Here is a 21,165-nt window from a genome sequence, read left to right as displayed (position 1 = left end):
ACACTTACACTGCAGGTTTGCCAAGAAAATGGCAGCTCTTCTGTGGTAGCCAGCAGTATATGCCAAATCCCATAGACAAGCCATGTATCAATCATAGAATGGTTTCAGTTGGAAAAGACCTTCAAGATCATTGAGTCCAACCATCTGTCCAGCCCTACTAGGTCCAACACTAGACCAAGTGCCCGTTCTTATTCTGTCTTCCCTTCAAAATAATATTCATACAATTAGTGAAGTCACTTCAAATGTGCCTGGCCTTCTTTTAGATAGCAAGTCCCTTAAACAGGCTAAATTCAACAACCCTAAGTATTTCTAACCCAAAAGCTGTATAGACAATGGTTTTTAATTACTGCTGGTATGCCACGTAATTTCTCTACTCTCATTTCTGAACTATTGAGAACAGGGACACTGTGTAACACCTTGTTTCACTGAATGATTATAGAATGCAGTCAAATTGTTGAGTTGATGAATTAAATCCAACTAACTTTTAAGGTTTTTTAAAGTCCTTTCAATAAAATTGAATCACAGAATCTTTAAGGTTGGAAACAGACCTCTAAGATCATCAATTCCAAACATCTGTCCAATACCACCATGTCAACTAATCCATGTCATGGTGTGCCACATGTACACATTTTTTAAACACTTCCAGGAGTGGTGACTCTACCACCTCTCTGGACAGCCTGTTCCAATGCCTGACCACTCTTTCAGTGAAGAAATTTTTCCTAATACTCAATCTAAACCTCCCCTGATGCAGCTTGAGACGGTTTCCTCTTCTCTCTTGGAAGAAAAAGACCAATCCCCACCTCACTACAACTTCTTTTCAAGTAGTTGTAGAGTGTGATGAGGTCTCCCTTCAGCCTCTTCTTCTCCAGGCTATATAAACCCAGTTCCTTCAGCAACTTCTCACAAGACTTGTGCTCTAAACCCTTTACTATCTTTGTTGCCCTTCTCTGGACCCGCTCCAGCATCTCAAAGTCCTTCTCATACTGAGGGGCCCAAAACTGAACACAATACTTGAGTAGCAGCCTCACCCGTGACAAGTACAGGGGCAAAATCAGTTCCCTACTCCTGCTGGACACACTGTTCCTGATACAGGCCAGGATGCAGTTGATCTTCTTGGCTGCCTGGGTGCACTGCTGGCTCATGCTCAGCTAGCTATCAACCAACATCCCCAGGTCCTTTTCTGCCAGGCAGCTCTCCAGCCACACTTCCCCAAGCCTGTAGCGCTGCTGGGGTTGTTATGATCGAAGTGCAGGACCTGGCACTTAGCTTTTTTAAACCTCATACAGTTGTCCTCAGGCTGTCTAACCCAGCCTGTCCAGAACCCTCGAGCAAATGGGCAATTCCGTGCAATTTGGAGTCATCTGCAGATTTATTAAGGGCACCCTCAATCCCCTCATCCAGATCATTGATAAAAATATTAAACAAGACTGAGACCTGGAAGACACCAATTGTGACCAGCTGCCAACTGGATTTAACTCCATTCATCACAAGTCTCTGGGATTGGCCTTCCAGACAGTGTTTTTTACCCAGTGAAGAGTGCACTGATCCAAGCCATAAGCTGCTAGCTTCTCCAGGAAGCTGCTGTGGGAGGTAGTATTGAAGGCTTTGCTGAAGTCTGCGTAGGTAACATAGACAGCCTTTCCCTCATCCACTAAGCAGGTCACCTGGTCACAGAATCACCAGGTTTGAAAAGACCTTTAAGATCATAGAGTTCAACTGTTCCTGTCCTCTACTAAGCCATATCCCTAAGCACCTCATCTATCTGTCTTTTAAATACATCCAGGGTTGGTGCCTCAACCGCCTCCCCCTGGGCAGCCTGTTCCAATGCCCGATAACCCTTTTGGTGAAGAACTTTTTCCTAATGTCTAATCTGAACCTGCCCTGGCACAGCTTGAGGCCATTCCCCCTTGTCCTATCACCTGTTGCTTGGGCAAAGAAACCAACATCCATCTCTCTACAACCTTCTTTCAGGTAACTAGATAGTGATAAGGTCTCCCCTCAGCCTCCTCTTCTCCAGGCTAAACAGCCCCAATTCCCTCAGCTGCTCCTTGTAATGTTTGCTCTCCAGTTCCTTCACCATCCTAGTTGCCCTTTTCTGGATGTGCTCCAGGACGTCAGTGTCTTTCTTGTAGTGAGGGGCCCAAAATTGAACACAGTACTCAAGGTGCACCCTCACCAATGCTGAGTACAGAGGCACAATTACCTCTGTAGACCTACTGGCCAGGCTGTTTCTGATACAAGCCAAGATGCCATTGGCCTTCTTGGCCACCTGGGCACACTGCTGGCTCATATTCAGCTTGCAGTCAACCAACACCCCCAGGCCCTTTTCTGCCAGGCAGCTTTCTAGCCACTCCTCCCTAAGCCTGTAGCACTCCACAGGATTATGTCCAAAATGTGGGACTCTGCACTTGGCCTTGCAGAACCTCATCCCGTTGGTCTCAGCCCATCAATCCAGCCAGTTCAGATCCCTCTGCAGAGCCTCCCTACTGTCACACAGATCGACACTTCCTCCCAGCTTAGTGTTGTCTGCAAATTTACCATGGGATCATTCGATCCTTTCATCCAAGTCATGGATAAAGATATTGAACACAGCTGATCCCAGGGCTGAGCCCTGGGGGAACCCGGGTGTGATTGGCCTTCAGCTGGATTTAGCTCCATTTGCCACAACTCTTTGGGCCCGGCCATCCAGCCAGTTTCTTACCCAGCAGAGGGTGCACCTGGCCAGGCCAGTGGTAGCGAGTTTCTCAAGCAGAATGCTGTGAGAAGCAGTCACAGAAGGAGATCAGGTTGGTCAAGCAGGAACTGCCTTTCATGAATTCATGCTGGCTGGGCCGGATCCCCAGGTTGGCCTGCACACACCTAGTTAGTGCTCTCAAGATGAACTGGTCCATGATCTTCGCTGGTACTGAGGTCGGGCTGACAGGTCTATAGTTCCCTGAATCCTCTTTTCAGCCCATCTTCTAGATGAACATCACATTGGCAAGCCTCCAATTTTCTGAGATCTCCCCTGCTAACCAAGGCTGTTGATAAATGGAGAGTGGCTTGGCAAGCTCTTCCACCAGCTCCCTCAGTACTTGCTGGTGGATCCCGTCTGGCCCCATGGACTTGTGAGTGTCCAGGTGACACAGTAGGTTGTAAGTACGTAGAAGAAGGGAAGCAGTTGTAGAAATTTGACAGCTTCAGAAACTTGGTGGATAAGATTTGTTATATATAACATGGAAATGGTAAATTTAACACAGAAATTGGATTGTGGAGATCGAGGACTATTAAGGGAAGTTTCTGAAATCACAAATTCTGATTCTTTCTGTGCCTATTAAATTATACCGGTTGTCCTTCTTTTGGCCTCCTGCATTCTATTCCTTACCTGTAAAACTTAATTTGCCCCGTCCCTGGAGGTATTCAAAGCCAGGTTGGGTGGGGCCCTGGGCAGCCTTGCGTAGATCCAGGCCTGGAGATTGGTGTCCCTGCCTGTGGCAGGGGGGTTGGAGCTCTATGATCCTTGGGGTCCCTTCCAACCCAGACCATTCTATGATTCTATGATAGAAGTGGGCCTTTTGGAGAAGTAGCAGTATATGTTATCAAATTATTAGCAAATTCCGCCCCTTCCACAAAGACAGAAAGAAAAAAGGCTTTTTGGAGTGAATGGTAATTCCTTAATGACTGGTTACACTGGCTAAAATCTAAGATACCAGCTATGCCTATCTATGGTCCTCATCATCCATAATTCTTTAGGTGCTTTTTACTAATTTTCAGCACAACTTCCTTTGGGAGAAAAGAGTTGGGAAGGGAAAGAGACAGAAGTCTAAAACATCCACATTTCTAGAAGTTTTATGAAACTAAGAAGGTGAGGAAAGGAAAGATGCCGTATGAAAATCCTCAGGGCTATATTGCAAGCTCTAATCTGTAATCAAGCAAAGCAACTCTACATGGGGAGAATGACAAAGCACAGCTGGGGGACACTTTAGGTGGGACAGTATCAGTTTCCAAGGAATCCAACCCTGCCACAGCAGGTTTCATTTCATTAGTCTTTACGCTCACAGAACTGTTTTCTTTAGTTTGCCGGTTCAGTTGGCAGAATCAGCGAGGTTTGCAGCCGCCTTCTTTCAGTTCAGGACCATGTAGCAGAAGATTGGTTTTGCAACTTCAAAACCAAATAAATTAAAAAAATAGTAATTGCTAGAACTCGTGGGACTGTGACCACAGTCTTTCATGCAGGAATATCTGTTAATGCAGATAGTTAGGAAAATCAAATTTCACAGAATCATTAGCAAATTCCACCCCTTCCACAGAGACAGAAAGAAAAAAGGCTTTTTGGAGTGAATGGTAATTCCTTAATGACTGGTTCAGTGAATAATTACAGACTGCTGGGCTTTGAGCCATTCGTTGGAAGGGGAGCTCTTGGGTGATGTCAGTAAAGTTCCATATTTATGCAGTAATGTCTCAAGATAATGCCAATACAAAACAGAATGGTGTTTGACATTTAGGAGAAGACACAGACAGGAAAACTTGGAAGTGTTAATAAATGTATGTTTGGTAACATTCTTTTTTGATCAGAATGTTGTTAGTAATACCATATTGAGCCTATAGAAAATTAACCTTTAAAATAAAATTCTCCACAAGTACATTTTCCTATGGATTTATAGGTTGTTTCATAGCTAAAATTAAATAAGCTTGAGATTTCCCCCAGTGCTCTCCATGCTTTATGAAATGTTTCGAGAAGAATATAATCTTAAATAAGAGTACTCTGTGGAGTGCAGTTTGTACAGCCCGTGGAATTGCTTGTGGAGTACAACACTACTCATTTTGCCAGCCTTACAGCCCTATAGCTTGTTTTACCTCAGACATAGAGTTCTGTGCTGATTCTGTTCCTGATGCACTGATAGGCAGCTTTGCAAGTAGCAAAAATATATTCTTCTCTGTGGTGTTTTTCCTACTCTGATATGACTTAACGTCTTGGCAGGAGTGATTGCTGTCATGACTTTGGACTGGTGCTACACCAGTGACAAAATCCAAGCCTGTGCATTGATTACTTTCAGGTTTTGCACTTCATTTTCTACAGGCCAGTTGCAGTAACAGGCATGAACTAATATAACTCATGTTAAGTTTAACTTAAAAATCTCTCTCTTGATCCTGCTGGATGATGTTCTTCAATGAACAGGTCAGAGAAGTCTGAAAACTTGTGGTGTTTTCCTACCTTATCACATCCGTCCTTAGCGTTTCCCCTTCACTGTTGCAAGTTACGGGCTTCGTTACTACGGGGTTGATGTGTTTGGCGTTGAGAAGTCTGCACCTTGGGCAAAGAACAAATGGTAGACTTCTCCTTTGTTTTGGTATTCCCGGAGTGCGTCAGAAGGAGGTTGCATGGGAAGAAACACACACACTCTCATGCCCCTGAAAGCGTTTGTTAATTGAGAGGCAGGACACGATTTTGTGCGTCAGGCAGGCTTTCCGTCAGTGCTGACCTCTTTCCCTTCCCTGCGGGTTTTGTTGTTCGGTTTTGTGGCTTGAGGTTGGTTTTGGGGGTTTTTTGGGGGGTTGGCTTTGTTGTGTTTTTCTGTGGGGTTTTTTTTAAAGCAGTTTCCTGTTTCATAGTGGTTGTTCATAGGAGTAAAATTATCCAGTCAGCCATTCGGCATTTGGCACGGTACACCAAAGCTTGATAGCAATGAACTTCTTTTTAAGTCAGTTGGTTTTGCAAAGATACTTGATGTAGTTATATTTAGACCAAATAGAATATGGTGTAGAACTCTTTTCTTGGCTTCTCAGACACATCATATGTACACCCTTATACAGCTGACTGAAGCTGGGGAGGTGAGGACTAGAATGTAGATGAGGAATGGACAGGATTTGTGAAGTTATTCAGAGTTGAGGGTGGGGAAGGGTTGGCTGTTGTCTTTTATGGATCTATTTTTAAAATTGGGGGTTTTTTTCTCTCTTTATTTAAAGAGAGAAAGCCGAATCTTTTGCTGCTGTTGGTGTTTGTGATGACTTCAGGGGCTTCTTCAGGGTCCAACAACTGCAGTAGGAATTGATTAAAAAGATTTTTACACTATGCAAATGTGACATTTCAGCTACTTTAATAATAATAGCTGAAGCCTCGCACTGTAACCAACTGTGCAACGTTGCCCTTATGCCCCTGACCCCAGTCTCTGGTTGCAATTCTATAAATTAAGAAAAAGAAAATAAATCCTAACAGGTTACATCTATAGCAGATATTCCCGCAGGGGTGAAAAATCCTTCTCCTATGGAGGCTGGAGAAGGATTTTCCTTGTATCTTTGACAGATCATACATTAACATACATCATCACATTATTGTTTCTCAGGCTATTACAGAATGATTTTTTTTTTTAATGATGAGAAATTCTGAGTTTATATCTACCTTAGAGAGAGTGGTGCTTTCTCACCTCTGCATTACAATTAGCTATTCTGCTTGCTCTGTTAGCATGTCTTCACTCATTTCAGTGACTCTATGGTAGTGCATTCACGTTGGTACAACTACCCCACCAAAATAAACGAGCTGAGTCTGAAGAGGTCTGTGTACAACGCCAGCACTAATTATACTAGCAGAAAGGGAGCCACACAGACCTTAGCTGTGCCTGTGCACGAGTACGCTGTTCTGCCTGTAAAGGCATTATTGATTCCTACTTTCTTACTCCCTTACGCTCGGCATTTTGTGCAGAAAAGAACTTTCTTCCACCCCCTATCTACCTCCTACTTCCCAGCTAATATTAAAAGCAGAGACAGCTCTGTAAAGAAATTATGTTGCTGAGATCATTGCTTTAATAAAGTACTCGCTAGCACTTTATGAAGTATGAAAAATTAGGTTGTTTGAAATACTTTTTGGTTATGAATTGCACAAAATCCACACAGCTTTTTTGTTTCTACTGTTTCTTCTCTAACTTACTGTTTCTTCTCTAACTTCTCCAAATTTTGAGATGGAGGCATATTCATTTGCTGCCAACTGCACAGGCAATCTACTCCTCAATGAGAACCCTCTTGTGCTATTCCCATTCTGTAACGTCATCTGGTTTTCTGGTGTTCTTTTTTTTCTCCTGTCCAGGTACTGCTATGTGGATATTTGTTAGCAATGACTGATGTGGAATCTACATATGCAGACTTCATTGCTTCAGGAAGAACAGGTAGAAGAAATGCGTTACATGACATACTTGTGTCCTCTCCGGGTGGGAACTCTAGTGAACTAGCCTTAAAGTTATCAGAGCTTGATATAAACAAAGCAGGTGAGTACATTTTGGCCTTTTACTACATTTATTTAAAATTAAAATTAAAAGAATAGTACAGAAAACATGGTTGATATGCACACATTATTCCCTTATCCTTCAGTAAGAAATAATTCTTGCTGATAATGGAAGATCAGCAGGGCTTGGCTGCCCTAAGAAGCACGGGTTTCGTAAATGGAAAGGATGGTTATTTCCAAGTACAGTGTATTACTGAAAAAAGAGAAGTCATTCTTTGGGGAGTGCCTAGTGGCAGGGTCTATGTCAGGATAAATTTTATTAGAAATCAAGTATAGGGAGGAAAATAAGGAAGTCTTTATTAAACCCCAACTCTTCACAATATCCTTAATGGAAGGCTGTTGGTTTTAAGTCTGTAGGAGAAGCCATGTGTTTTCAAGCAGACTTGAAAGGTTACTTTCTATTAATTTTGTTTTCAGCTGTCAGAGGACAGAGCAATAACAATGCATTACTGTTTGTTTTACTTGGACCTTTGTGTAAATTCTCTCTTTACCCTTTCTGCTGATACTTCATCCTTCTTTTAAAGTGATTAGCACTAATGCAATCCTAACTTCACCACTTTTAGTTGGTTGTGCACCTTCAGTTGAGAGGAAGGAGGGACAGTGTATGGTGAAGCACCTTGCACTAAATATAAACAGTAATATGGCTGTGTAAACATTTTCATGTTACCTTACAGATCTTAGGAAAGAGGTCTTATGCTTTTTTTAATAATAGCAGAAGGGAAAAAAATGCAGTAAAGAACAAACTGTTGATAAGCAGCTCTCCTGTTGTGCCTGTATTTTTCTTAGAGACAATGTCAGGAATTTTGAAAGACAGTCTCAACAGTCAGCGTGATGTTTTGGTGGTTCTAGGGCTGTTTAGAGGAGGGGATTCAGGTTTTTTTTTGGCTTTCAGACTAATGCACATCCTGTGTCATTCCTTCTGCAGTGGCCTGTTTGGGGTATATAGCTTCTAGATGCATGCAGTTCTAGATGAGCAGGGCCTCTTTTTTTTTTTTTCCTATTTAAAAATAAAGGCTGTATTAGTGTGTGTGTAGGTGTATCTATTTATTTTAACGTGGGTTACATGTAAAATGTTGGAAAAATATATAGTAGGTGGCATTTGAAATGCATAATGCCAGCCTTCCTTCTTGCTTTAATTTTCTTCAGTCTCAAATCAACACTTATCAAAATTGGTTTTGGTCTTGTCCATTTGAAAGGTATAAAAAAAATCCCTATTTTTAAGTGATGTTGTTGGAGTGACTGTAAGCCAGAACTGTGTTCTTTTGTGTGCTATAAAAAGAATGTGACTTGGTGTCTGTAATGTATGTTAGTATGCATTTTGTTCATGCAGTCAGTTAGGTCTGTAATGATGAGAATGGTTTAAATAACTGCTAGCCTAATTTTTAATACATAATTCAGGAGTCTTATTTTTCTTGGAGGCCTCTTTTGCAGCTTGGGTAAGTTAATCATTGCAGAAAAGTGTACAGCATTGCTCATAAAATTGTCTTAGGCAGTTGGTGAACAAAAATGCCTGTATGCTGCTTCAGGAGGTTATGCAGCTTGAATTAAATGCAATGAAAACATACTTAGATTTTGTATTATTATTACACTTAGGTGCCAGATAAAAAACCTCTGAACCACAAATATTGGAAAATGCATTGCATTTGCACAACCCAGAGGGGTTGTGGAGTCTCCATCTCTGGAGATATTCAGAGCCCTCCTGGATGCTGTCCTGTGGAACCTGCTACAGGTGGACCCTGCGCTCTGGAAGGGGCGTTAACTAGATGATGTCCAAACGTCCCTTCCAACCCCTTGCATTCTGTGATCCTGTGACTATCATTCATATGACTGTTACTCCATTATCCCACGATGTCTTTCCAAATCAAAGAGAAGCTAATAAATATTTTGCATCCTGAATTCCAATTGAGAATATACTAGTGCTTAAGGGATGCACATGTGCACGACACCTAATAGGATTAAGAGGAAAATACATGTTTGGGTGTTACTTTTTCAGGGTGCATGTCACACTGTTTATGCTCAATACTACCCAATTATACAAATGCAGACATCAAGTTTTGATTCTTCTTTTCTTTTACATTTGTTCTGACTACAGCTGTGTGCATTTTCTTGCAAAAGTGCAAGTACATTTGTTTTCAACTGCACAGAATAATGGCAGAGTAGGATAATTAAGATTTAAAAAAAAAAAGAAGTCTGTAATAAAACACATGTGAATTATGCTACCCAAGCATATTTAGTACATCACTTTGAAAAGCCTGCAGGTACATTTCCTGTAAAGAACAGGAACAGCTTTGAACAGTGCAAGGCAGTGAGGCCTCATTCAGTGTCCACATGATTTCTGTCATGTAGTATTTGATACCTGAAGAATGTGATGGATAATCTCCTCATTGATCAGAAAATGACAGATAATCAAGAGTTTACTACATAATTGCATATAATACATATAATTGCTGTATGATACCAACCCTCCAAAACACCTGTTCCATGTTCTTTGTCCATAACAAGCTAACCTCTAATATCTATGGAATGGATAAGGTTATATTTACCAAACTTTAAAATGTAGTTTCCAAGAACACTGTGGCAACGCGTTGATTTAGATTTAGTAAAAGCAACACTGCATACATCTTATAAGTAGAAAGCTGCAACAGAAATCATAGGACAGGAGGCAAAAGAAAGGTTGGGGCTTTTTTTCCTTTTTAGTAGGGAGGTCAGCAGATAGCTCACCTTTTCTCAAGGTCACCAATGGAAGTCCCAGAAACTTAATGTTCAGTTCATTTTACAGGTGATCGTAGTTAAATAAAGTAGCCAGAAAAACATACAATAAGGAACAAGGACCAGTCTCTGCAAGTCTAATCTCTAAAGCAAACTGCTGGGTTTTTTCTAGGGGGCTGCAGATAGGCCACAAAACACAGATTCAGTGCAGAAGTGAAAAGGAGATTTCTTTACAAAATGGTCAAACCATCTTCAAAAAATTACAGGATAGTAGCGGTGTTCAAGTCACACAGAGATGGAATGAAGGGCTCATTGTAGAAATTTGTGATTAAAAATGATTTTAGCTCATGGTAGAAATGTTTTATGTGTAAGCATTGGCAACACTGAAGGTGCAGTAATGGTACAGGAAGAAAAATCAGTTTAAAAGCTGTTGCTAACATACAGGCTGGCACACACCTGTATTATGGCTCACAGTATCGTATTGTTTGATTTGGGGTTTTTAATGCTGATTGTTGGTTTCAAAATGCTATGTAAGAACCACAAGCTGAAGAGCTTACAGCCATCATGCTTTTAAGGAAGAATAGTTCAAGAGCATGCTTGGGCACGTTTGGGATTCTCAGAACCTAGAAGCAAAGTTATTTCAGTAAACACTCTTTAAGGCCTTTGGTAGGAGAGGTCTGCCAGCAAAAAAACAAAGTCTGTAGTACCAAGACAGGGTATTATAAATTAAATGGATTTAGACTAGTGACTTGAGGAAATATTTTAAGAAGTGTTATAGTAGAATCTTAATGTTCTTTCTCTGAATCTTTGTGCACTATGTTTAACATTTAGGTAGTGAAATGATTTGGCTTCATGTCTAGCATGACTTTTCTTTTAAACATCAATACCTTGCAAGGCTTTTTTTCTCCTCTTAGAATTGGGGAAGGGCTGTTTTGTTGATGCTGTTGTTTGAAGTTTTTTAATAATTCTTTCAGGAAAGGTTGACTTGCCTAGATGGTGTAAGGGATATTAAAGATTTCCCAGTGGTAAAGAGGCAAAAGAGGAATTAAAAAAAAATGAGATTCCACTCATATGGACTTGTGCAGTATCAGAACAAATCCAAGAGACTGTAGAAAGTGTTTGGGCCACTTGAGCAAAAGGGCTTTCTATCCAGTAGGAAATAATTGCATGTAGATCCATCCTGATGGAATCCTTTGTAATGTAAGAGAGAAAATGAAAGGTAGTTTTCTGAGAAAGTGCCTTGCAAAACAAGTATTTATTACTCAACCCATAATGAACAGAACAAACCTCAGTTTTATTAAGTTAATTAACCTTCCATACAACTTTTCATCAGGTTGAATTTGATAATTACCAATACCTTCTTGAGGCATTTTGCCACCTAAATACTAAGTGAATACATAAAATGTAGCTATCACCTGAGCTTTTGTGCATTAGCAATGTGATGTTTCTTCTATATAGAAAAGTGTAGGTATTTATCATGCTTATAAACAGAAGTAAAACTGCAGATGTACACTGTGATTTTAAATGGGGAGACAACACATACCTGTATTGAAAGACACAATGCCTTTATTCTAAAGATTATAGCATCATACAGTCATTTGGTGGAAGGGACCTTAAGGATCATCTAGTTCTAACCCCCCTGCCATGGGCAGGGACACCTTACGCTAGGTCAGGTTGCCCAAACCTCATCCAATTTGATCCTGAACACTTCCAGGGATGTGACATTCACAGCTTCTCTGGGAAACCTGTTCCAGTGACTCATCACCCTCAGAGTGAAGAATTTTCTTGCTCATATGGGCCATTACCCAAGGAGCCTTCTCTTCTCTATGCTGAACAAGCCCAACTGTGTCAGCCTGTCTTCACAGGAGAGGTTCTCCAGCCCTCTGTCTTTGTGGCCCTCCTCTGGACTTGTTCAAACAGCTACATATCTGTATTGTACTGGTGACCCCAGGGCTAGATGCTGGACCTGGACCTGGTACTCCAGGTGGGGGTCTCACAAGAGTGGAGTGAAAATAACCTCCCTTGACCCGCTGGTCAGGCTGTTTTTGATGCAGCCCTGGATACAGCTGGCGCTCTGGGCTGCAAGTGTACATACATCTGTCAGCATTCCCAAGTCCTTCTCCGTGGGGCTGCTCTCAATCTGTTTTCCACCCAGACTTCAGTTATGCTTGAGATTGTGCTGACCATGTGCAGGACCTTGCACTTGGTCTTTTTGAACATCATGAAGTTCACATGTGACCACGTCTCATACCTGCCAGGGTCCCTCTGGATGGCATCCCTTTCCTCCACTGTGTCACCACAGCACACAGCTTGGTGTTGCTGGTAGACTTGCGGAGGGTGCACTCAATTCCACTGCCCATGTCTCAAAGATGTTAAACAGCACCAGTCCCAGTACTGACCCCTGAGGAACACCAGTCATCACTAATCTCCACTTGGACATCAAGCTGTTGATTGTAACTCTTTGAGTAGTCTGTCTGTCAAGTCCATGTCTCCAATTTAGAGACAAGGAAATCAGGCAGGACAGTGTCAATTGCTTTGCACAAGTACGGGTAGATGACATCTGTCCCTTTTCCCTTACCCAACAACACTGTAACCCCATTGTAGAAGGTCACCAGGCTTTTTTAGGTGCAATTTGCCATTAGTGGAGCCATGTTGGCTGTCACCAATCATGTCCTTAGTTTCCCTGTGCCTGAGCATAGGATCCAGTCTGTGATCTTGTCAGGCACAGAGGTGAGACTGACTGTGAGGGCTGTGTTTCCCTTTTTCCAGTCAGTAGGAACTTCACTGGACTGCCAACACATATCAAATACAATGGAGAGTGATTTAGCCAATTTATCTACCAGTTCCCCAAGGACCTGCGGATGCATCTTATTGGGTCCCATGGACATGTGGTCCTTCAGGTTCCTTAGGTTGTCTCAAACATTACTTTCTCCTACAGTGGGCAGTTTGTCATTCTCTCTGACTTTGCCCTCTGAGGCTTAGACAGTGTGGATAGAGCCCTTGCTGGTGAAGAGGCTGAGTTCCCTCCAGGGCTTTATCCCGTGGTACTCTACCAAGCAGATCCCTGAAGAGGCCCAAGTCTGCTCTCCTGAAGTCCAAGGTTGTGAGGTTGCTGTGCACCCTCCTTGCTCCTCTAAGTCTCTTGAACTTTGACGTTTCATGGTCGCTGCAGCTAAGGCTGCCCCTGACCGTCATGTTCCCTTGTAAGAACAAGGTCCACCCAGCATGGCGCTTCTCCTGCTTGGTTCCTCTATCACTTGAACAAGGAAGTTGTCATCAACCCGTTCCAGGAACCTCCTGGATTGCTTATGCCCTGCTGTGTTGTCCCTCCCACAGATAATGGGGTGGTTGAGGTCTCTGTGAGAACCAGGGCTTGTGAATGTGAGGCTGCTCCTGTTTGCCTATAGAGGGTCTCACCTGCTTGTCTATCTGGTTGGGTGGCCTATAGCAGATCCCCACTATAGCGTAATCTGTGCTTGCGCTCCCTTTAATCCTGACCCATAAACTCTTGGTCAGCTCCTCATCATAGAATGGTTTGGCTGTAATGGACATTAAAGAACATCTAGTTCCCCCAGGCAGAGCTCTCTACTCCAGCTGGTCAGTGACACAGAGGGTGATGCGCCCTCCTCATCCTTCCTGCCTGTTCTTCCTGAAGAGCCTGGATTCTTCCATCGCAGTATGTCTCTGAGATGCCAATAAGATGATACATGTGTTTGCATAGAGGCATTTCAGTTAGGCCCCCAGCAAAGCTGACTGTGGCTCAAGTTGCTGGAATTTCTTTGTGCTGTACTTCAGGTGCTCTTCTGCTGACCTGTGATCCTTCTGGTCAACTGTTGCTGGCACTGGCATCAAACTGGCAGGAGTGGCATGGATTGAGGCTCTGCTCCCCTCCCCTAGCAACTTTAGTTTAAAGCCCTCTTCACCACCTCGGCCAGCCTATGACCAAAGATGCTCCTTGCTTTTTCTGTGACAGGTGAACCCCATCAGCCCCTAGAAGACCAGGTTTCTCAAAGTGAGTTCCATGGTCTAAGAAGCCAAACCCCTGGCTATGGCACCAGTCCTGTAAGGTTTTGGTGGTTCTCCTTTTTCAGTTGGCCCTTCCAAACCCCTTTTGCTTTGACCAGGAGGGGGTTTGAAAGATCTGTATGTTAAAGAAGCACAACTACCTCTGCTTAGACCTCTTTACACCTTAGTTCATGGAATTTTCTTCTCTGAACTACTGTAGCAAACCAGTTCAATACAAATTACTTGGAATCCTTGCAAGATACAAGAGACAACTAATGTCTTAATGTTATTCATTATTATGTATCTATAACTAGATAATCCAGTGTTCAGGGACTTCTGACTTGCACTTAGTTTCCAGCTGCCTAAACCACATTATTAAGTTGCATATAGGTACTAATAGACCATTGTCAATATGCTGCTTAGGCTTCTTTAAGCCAGGCTTTATGAGCTGTTCTCTCACTGTGCCACACTAAGATGTTTTCTCCTCTGCAGATCATGCTGTGATTTGCAGTGAAGCAGGTGGGCTGGGCTCTGTGGAGCGTGGTGCTGAAAATGGACACACAGAACTTACGCAGCTGTAACAAACCATTGCTTTTATTGAAGCTGCAGATCTCTACAGTAAATGCTGTTCACACTTGGTGTAATGACAGGTTTTTTCCTTTATTGTCATAAAATCATAGTGAATAAATTGTCAAAAATACCCTAGGTTTGTTACACATTTTCACTTCTAGCTACTTTAGGTCTGTGCTGGTAGTGGTGGCTGCAGCTAGGAATTTGTTTTTGAAGGTGTCTCTGAAGGTGCAAAATATGGCTGGCTTAGTAGTACAAGGTTTCATACTTAATGCAAAATTTCAGTTTCTTTTTAGTTTGTTTTTGAGACTTGTGGATGAACAGTTGGGGGTTCTGGGAGCAAGACCTCTGATTTAGGGTGGATCACTCGTCCTTTTCTTGTATTTTACAGAAGGAGAAGGAGATGCACAACGAAATCCAAGTGAGCAAACCGGGGAGGCCCAAGGGGAGGCAGCAAAGCAAGAAAGCTGACGTTCGACTCTGACCGACTGGAGCAGCTGCTGGCTGTTTACAGACTACAAGAGCATGCTGGAACAAATTTGTTTCCATGAGCAAGCTGGTGGAAAGGAAAGTGCATGTGTCTTCACTGCTGGAACCCACTCAACACAATGCTAAAAATGGGGGTACAAGCTGTGGCAGAAGACAGAATTTTCTCTACCTCTGTCATTAGCAATGGTTGAACGTGTATTGATATTTTGGGATAGTGTCATCAGATGGATCCCTTCATAATGACTACTTGATGGGAACACTTTTAGAAAGTAGAACAGGTAAATCTTGTAGCAAATGGCCTTTGAAACGTCAGAGGATCTAATTGTGTATCTTAAGAAAAGGCTTGTGTGATCCTCAGAGTTTAAAATTCTCTGGCCAAAGTGTTCACCCATTAAAAGAACTGTAAAGAAAGCACTGTTTTTAGAACTTTGCGTCTGTTTTACAGCTCTGTTATTTACAATGGTTTTTGTATTGTACAACTTAGATGCTCTACACTGCCCCTTCTCAACTGCTTCTGAGGAATATTTCTGTTACTGTGAATTTTTCTACCACGCGTTTTGAAAGGGCTGGTTTTTTGCATAACGTGGTGATGTGCACATGATGGGTTTAAAACGTCAACAGCTAAATTGATTATGCCTAAACCTAAACGACTCAGCAACACTCTCATTTGTTACTAGATGAGCCTTCAAAACGATTTGTTAATGTGAATACTTCAGCGTGTTCTGTGTCCTTGGTACAGTTTTTGCCACTTGCCTGTAGTTAGTTGCATATCAGAGACTCAAATAGAATCTTTTATGTTATTCTTCCCCATTTTTCTAATTTTACTCCCAATTTCTTAATCTTTCTCCGAGATATTTTTTTAAATGTTAGTCCGAGCATTTTATTGTTATGGTAGTTTTAAGAATACATTTATAACCTTATATGGGTTGAAATTCAGACAAATTCCATGGTGCTAGAGATTTTCCTGGTTCACATTGTTCAAGATGGGCCTTTGTTTACACACGGGAGAAAAACTGGCAGAGATTATTGCCAATTACGTATTCTGGAATGAGTTTTAGATTGCAGGATAGTCCAACTAGCAGATCATGGGCTGGATCCAGCCAGGAGGACTTTTTTTTTGTACTCCTTGCCTCAGTTGATCAGGCTGTTGATTTTGCACAGCCAGCAGCCTGTTACTGATGCCCCAGGTTCAGCCAAGTGCAAGAAGCTGCTACAGCAGCTTTTTGGCTAAGGTGGGGAGAGGGATGTGAGAGAGGCATCCAGCACGCAAAAGACTCTATTTTTCCCAGCCAAAACCAGGACACAGCTATTTCAAAATGACAGCCCAAGCTGGGCCTTTACTGACATACCAAGATAGCTTGTCCATCCAAAGGATTACTTAAAATATCTATGAATGAATAACTTCTTCTGCAGTAGCTATGTGGATTAAATTCCTCCTCTCCCCCATTCCACCCCAATAAACAAGGTCATCCATGAGGCCAAATACTGCAGAATGGGGCAGCCACACCTCTGTGTGACTAAGGTGAGTGGAGAGTGGCTGGCTAGTAAACCATGGCAATCACATAAGCACCAATCACAAAGTCAGAAGATTTGTTTTCTTTTATTAACAGGAGGTGATGTCACTTTCTTTATATATAGTATATATATTATATATATTTTTGTGTTGTTGTTGGTTTCAAATGTTATGCACTTTTTAATGTTTGTAAACTTTTACTAATGAATAGTGTGATTGCTTCCTGAATATATTAATCATCAATTAACAAAACATCTTTGTGGCCACAGCTGTTTGTTTCTACCATATGTATCATAGTACTTGTCACCTGAAATTCTTTTGTGAGATGTGTGAAGAAAAAAAAAAAATCAACACTTCTGATCAGTATTATGAGCTCATTTATTAGTGTTAATAAAAAACAAGCCAGAAGTACGCTTGTGGCTCATTAGTGTAATAATAACTCTCACCTTTTACAGTTTGGAAGCTGAATGCCTCGCTGCCATCTTAGCTGTCAAATGCCCTATCATCTTGGTAACAGAAGTAGTCCATTTGCTTTGAAAATACTGTTGCCCTTTAATTATTTATTCATCTGCTTCTCTTGGTGTTCCTTTCAAAGTTAACACATTATTATTGATTTTTTTTGGTGTAATTATTTTTCCCCCTTATTCTTGCATCAGATCTTCAAGCTCAACTAGTTGCCCTTTTGTCATGAACTAGTTACTGTCAATCTAGCACACACAGCAAAAGGATATGAGATTCTAGAGCTTTTTGTAGTGCTACTTTATTGGTGATCCATGAAACACCATCAGTAAAATGTTGCAGAAAAAAGTAATAGTGGAATAAGTAATTACAGTACATTAAAGTGTTGATTTTCCTTATTTTCCTTCAGTGCTTTCCTTTATTTCAATACACTTTCTTTCTTAATTCTTCTGTGTTGTGAAATAAAATTCATTTCAGCCTTTCCTCTCTATTTTGTACCAGGTTTTTTTTTTTCTATTTCTCTTGTTTTCTTTTGGTTTTAAAACAATTATGGAGGCCTTTGATGGGTCTTCTTTGTGATGGAAAATAGCAGTGCTAATTTTAGTAAAAAGGCTGTTTATGGTCCTCATCCCCCCAAAAGCCTATGAGTGCTTGCTTGCTTTATTGAACTCTGCTCGCTCTCTTTATTTGGGGTGTTTCTGTAGCATCTATAAGCAGTCCTCATGTTATGTAAGCGTATGGTTAGCTGTGCCCCATCACAGCACTGTACCTTGAGTACTGTTATGACCCAAGCAATTACAAAAGAGAGAGTTCAAGTATAATCACATCTTTATTTCTGCATAATTGTGTCATTTAATAGGGACGCTGATGGCAGAATCAGACTTTGAGTAGGTTATTTTTCCCTTTGCTAGTTCCCTTTTTCAGTGAGCCTGCCACTTTGGATTCTGTTCCAGTGTCATTTTGTTCTTCTCATCACGGGCAAAATGTTTAAATGTTTGTTTAATCCAGGATTCTCTTAGAAAAATCTCTCCAAAAGCTATATAATCTCATCAAAGTTAGGTCTGGACTATCAGCTTAACAAAATACTCCCTAAAGGTTTGGGTTTGGTGGGGGTTGGTTTGTTTTACTCTCTCTTTAGTTGCGTGTTTTCAATGGTTCCTTCACCCTGCCAGCCCCATCGCTTCAAAAAATAGAACTGCTTTTGTCGCCCATTAAGTCTATGACTGCATTTGCAAGCACTGTGCTTGCAGGGTTTAGATTCTCTGTGTGATTGAAACACAAAGAATATAGAACTAGAATTGGACAGTGATAATGATGTTTCTTTCTTCTGCTTCTTTTCATTAACGTTATCCATGTGCTTCAAAAAGCTCCTGTTAAAAAGAGAGCAGCAAGCACGCATGCACCATTGCTGCATCAAATTATCATTTTAGGCCAATATTTTACTATGACCTTCCATACAATAATTATTAAATAAATATGAAAAAAGCCAGTATAGCTGCTACTCATCCTTGCTGTGTTTTTTCTACAATCTTTCTACAATCTTTCTACAAGGGGGGAAAAGTGTATGCTGTTATGAGTGACAGGTCCTGAGGAGTTAGATTGCATGCCAAGGGATAACGAAATTACCTGGTGCCGAGCAGGGTGCAACTACCAAAGCAGTTAAGCTGGAACTTTGGCAGTATGAATGCCTTCCTCATCTAAGCAGTGAAGAATTCCAGGTGTGCTGAATATTTATATTTTTTGTTTCAGAAACATCAATGATTGCTCTTTACAAAGGAAAGACTGAGAACTGCTGTCGAGACTGAGCACAGTAATGTAACCTCTACTTTGATAAGGATTGCCAGCAGTATTCCTATGTTGGACTGCTGGATTTTTGCCCCTCCTTGTTTCTTCGTTTCACTCTGGCTGCTTTATTTTCTACCCTGTGCTCCTCTCATGTCAAGTAATACCCTAGAAATACCTGGAGTTCTGTATAGGATTCTCTGTATATTTAACTGACTAAAGTCTTGCCCTGGAAAGGTTGTTTCTTTTCATCTTTTTGACCAATGCACAGTGGGGGGTCTCCTTCAAAGTTCTCAGCACAAGAGAAGAGATTGAGCCAGGGAGGAAGAGTAAATTCAAGAAGATAGGCCAGCAATACAAGGAGGATATCTTTTCTTAATAATAAGGCAGGTGGACCCTAATGCAGGAAACAGCTTCCCCCATCATATATGATGGACAGTCAGGATGTGTTGGTCTTTGCTAAAAAGAAGAAAATTTGTTTAAGTTAGGTGATTTCAGAACTGATTCTGGGTTTTCCATGGTGCTCCAGAACAGAAGAACATGTAAATTCATGGCATTTACCCTTGAGGCAAATGAGAATCACCAGGTTCTAATGAAAGAGAATGAGATATTTCATAGATAACACAGAGTACAGGGTACTCTCTGAAAAGCAGAAAGTTTTAACAGCTAAAGAAATGACAGAAATTAGGTAGCAGCAGGAATGTTCTCACTGTTCTCTGCAGGCTCGGGCTGAACTCTTTTGTGCTGGTTTTGTCATGGTCAGGGATACTATACTGGATGCAAGAGAAGAAGGACAGACATGGTCACTATGGATGTTTGGTACATTTCCACTATTATTTTACTGCCAGAATCTGTTGTGAGAGAAAAGAATGGTCTGGGCAAATAGGATAACAGGGTACTGAGTCAGTTCCTATTGTTGTATGTGATTAACAAATCTAATTGTGAGTTGACAAACTATGAAAATATTTTGCAAGCAGAGAGGAAAGCTAAGGACCAACACAGTGCACTGCTGCTGACAAGAAGCATCCCCTTCTGACAGCAGCAGGACTTCATGCTTTGCCCTTTTACATTGACTCTTTCATTATGGCTTGGAGCTGCTGATGTTTTAGGATGGAGGGCAGGACAGGCTTGTCAGCCATGGCCTGTGTGTATACAACTGATCTCTCAGTATCTTCAGGCAACACATTACACTTCAGTACCCCAAATCCAAGTGTTTATGAAATTGTCAGCACTAGGGATGACTTGCTTATGAGTCCTTAACTAAGAGCACAGCGTAAGAAGTAATAGCCTGATACAGGCCTGACCAAGGCAGGTCCTCTTGAGCGCTCCAAAAATGTTTGCAGAGGAGCTATCCTACCTTCTTGCATTAGCAAGGACAGATGGTGTTTTGTCTTTGTTAAGTAATACGACCATTGTATCAATGGTTAACCAGTTAATGCTTAATTCTGCCATGAAAAAAACCACCTTTTGATCCTGAAAGATTAATCCATTTTTACCATACAAAAGGATGAGAGATGAAATCAAAGAAGTCACTCAGAAGTCATTTATAGGAAATAGTGACGTATCATTTGAGAGCGGGATGGGAGATATCTGTATGGAGCAATATGCAAACCACTATCAGGGGATTAAAGCCACCTGCCATTCAGTGGATACTGGCGTGACTCAAATAATGCATTTGAGTCGATCTATTCCACGACCGGTTTGTTGCATTAGCATGTGAATTCAGTTTCACTGTGTTAAACAAACATGAACGTCGCAAACATACACAGCAACAGTTTTCAAGCGGGAACACGCAGACAGCAGCTCTTAAGGCAGCAGAGGAGAAAAGGTTATTCGTTTGTTTTACCATGTGCCATGCTGACAGACCCGTTTCGTTACTGGTGTCCTTCCGTTTGTATGTCCCTTTTCCCAGTAAGAAAAGAACAGCGCAGGTGTGATTGTGCGGAGACCGTCAGCACCGCGATGTGCGCGGTAGTGCACAGAGGTCTGTTACCGCTTGGGACCTCAAGTGGCAAGTACCCAGCCAACGTACTAGCCACGTCTGTGCTGTGGGAAGGTTTCATCACTCACTTTCAGTGGTGTTTCTGTGGTTCCTACTAGTTCAGTCACTCACCCATAACATTATTGCGGCTGTCCACGTTCTTTCCGGTTCAGTCATTTAGCTGGGTGCTGATGTAAGAACACGGACTGAGAAAGCTAAAACCCGTGTAATTTAATGATATCTATCTGCTGCTTTAGTATTTATCAATGGAACAGGATGCATGTGAGTCATTGGGGTCAGGAACAACTCAGAAACATCCTGGAATTGCAGTCACTGGTGGGAACACTATAACTGCTCCTGGAAAAGACCGGGCTCGGTTTTTGATGGAACGGGGTGATAGTT

General features: G+C 41.7%; 1 protein-coding gene across 1 annotated transcript in view; it reads left to right on the top strand.

Annotated features, from left to right (window-relative positions):
* The window catches only part of PKIA (cAMP-dependent protein kinase inhibitor alpha), a 53,851-nt gene extending 36,369 nt beyond the window's left edge, over window positions 1-17,482 (top strand). The window contains exons 2-3 of the mRNA XM_084279862.1: window positions 7,061-7,238; window positions 14,931-17,482. Of these exons, the coding sequence (XP_084135988.1) occupies window positions 7,088-7,238; window positions 14,931-15,010 (231 nt within the window). The 5' untranslated portion in view covers window positions 7,061-7,087 and the 3' untranslated portion in view covers window positions 15,011-17,482. The remainder of the gene's footprint in view (window positions 1-7,060; window positions 7,239-14,930) is intronic.
* The last annotated feature ends 3,683 nt before the right edge of the window (window positions 17,483-21,165 follow it).

This window comes from Gallinula chloropus, assembly GCF_964237585.1.
Source record: "Gallinula chloropus genome assembly, chromosome: 2".
NCBI lineage: Eukaryota > Metazoa > Chordata > Aves > Gruiformes > Rallidae > Gallinula > Gallinula chloropus.
The sequence above is the reverse complement of the archived record's forward strand: the minus strand, read 5'-3'. Positions and strand labels throughout refer to the sequence as shown.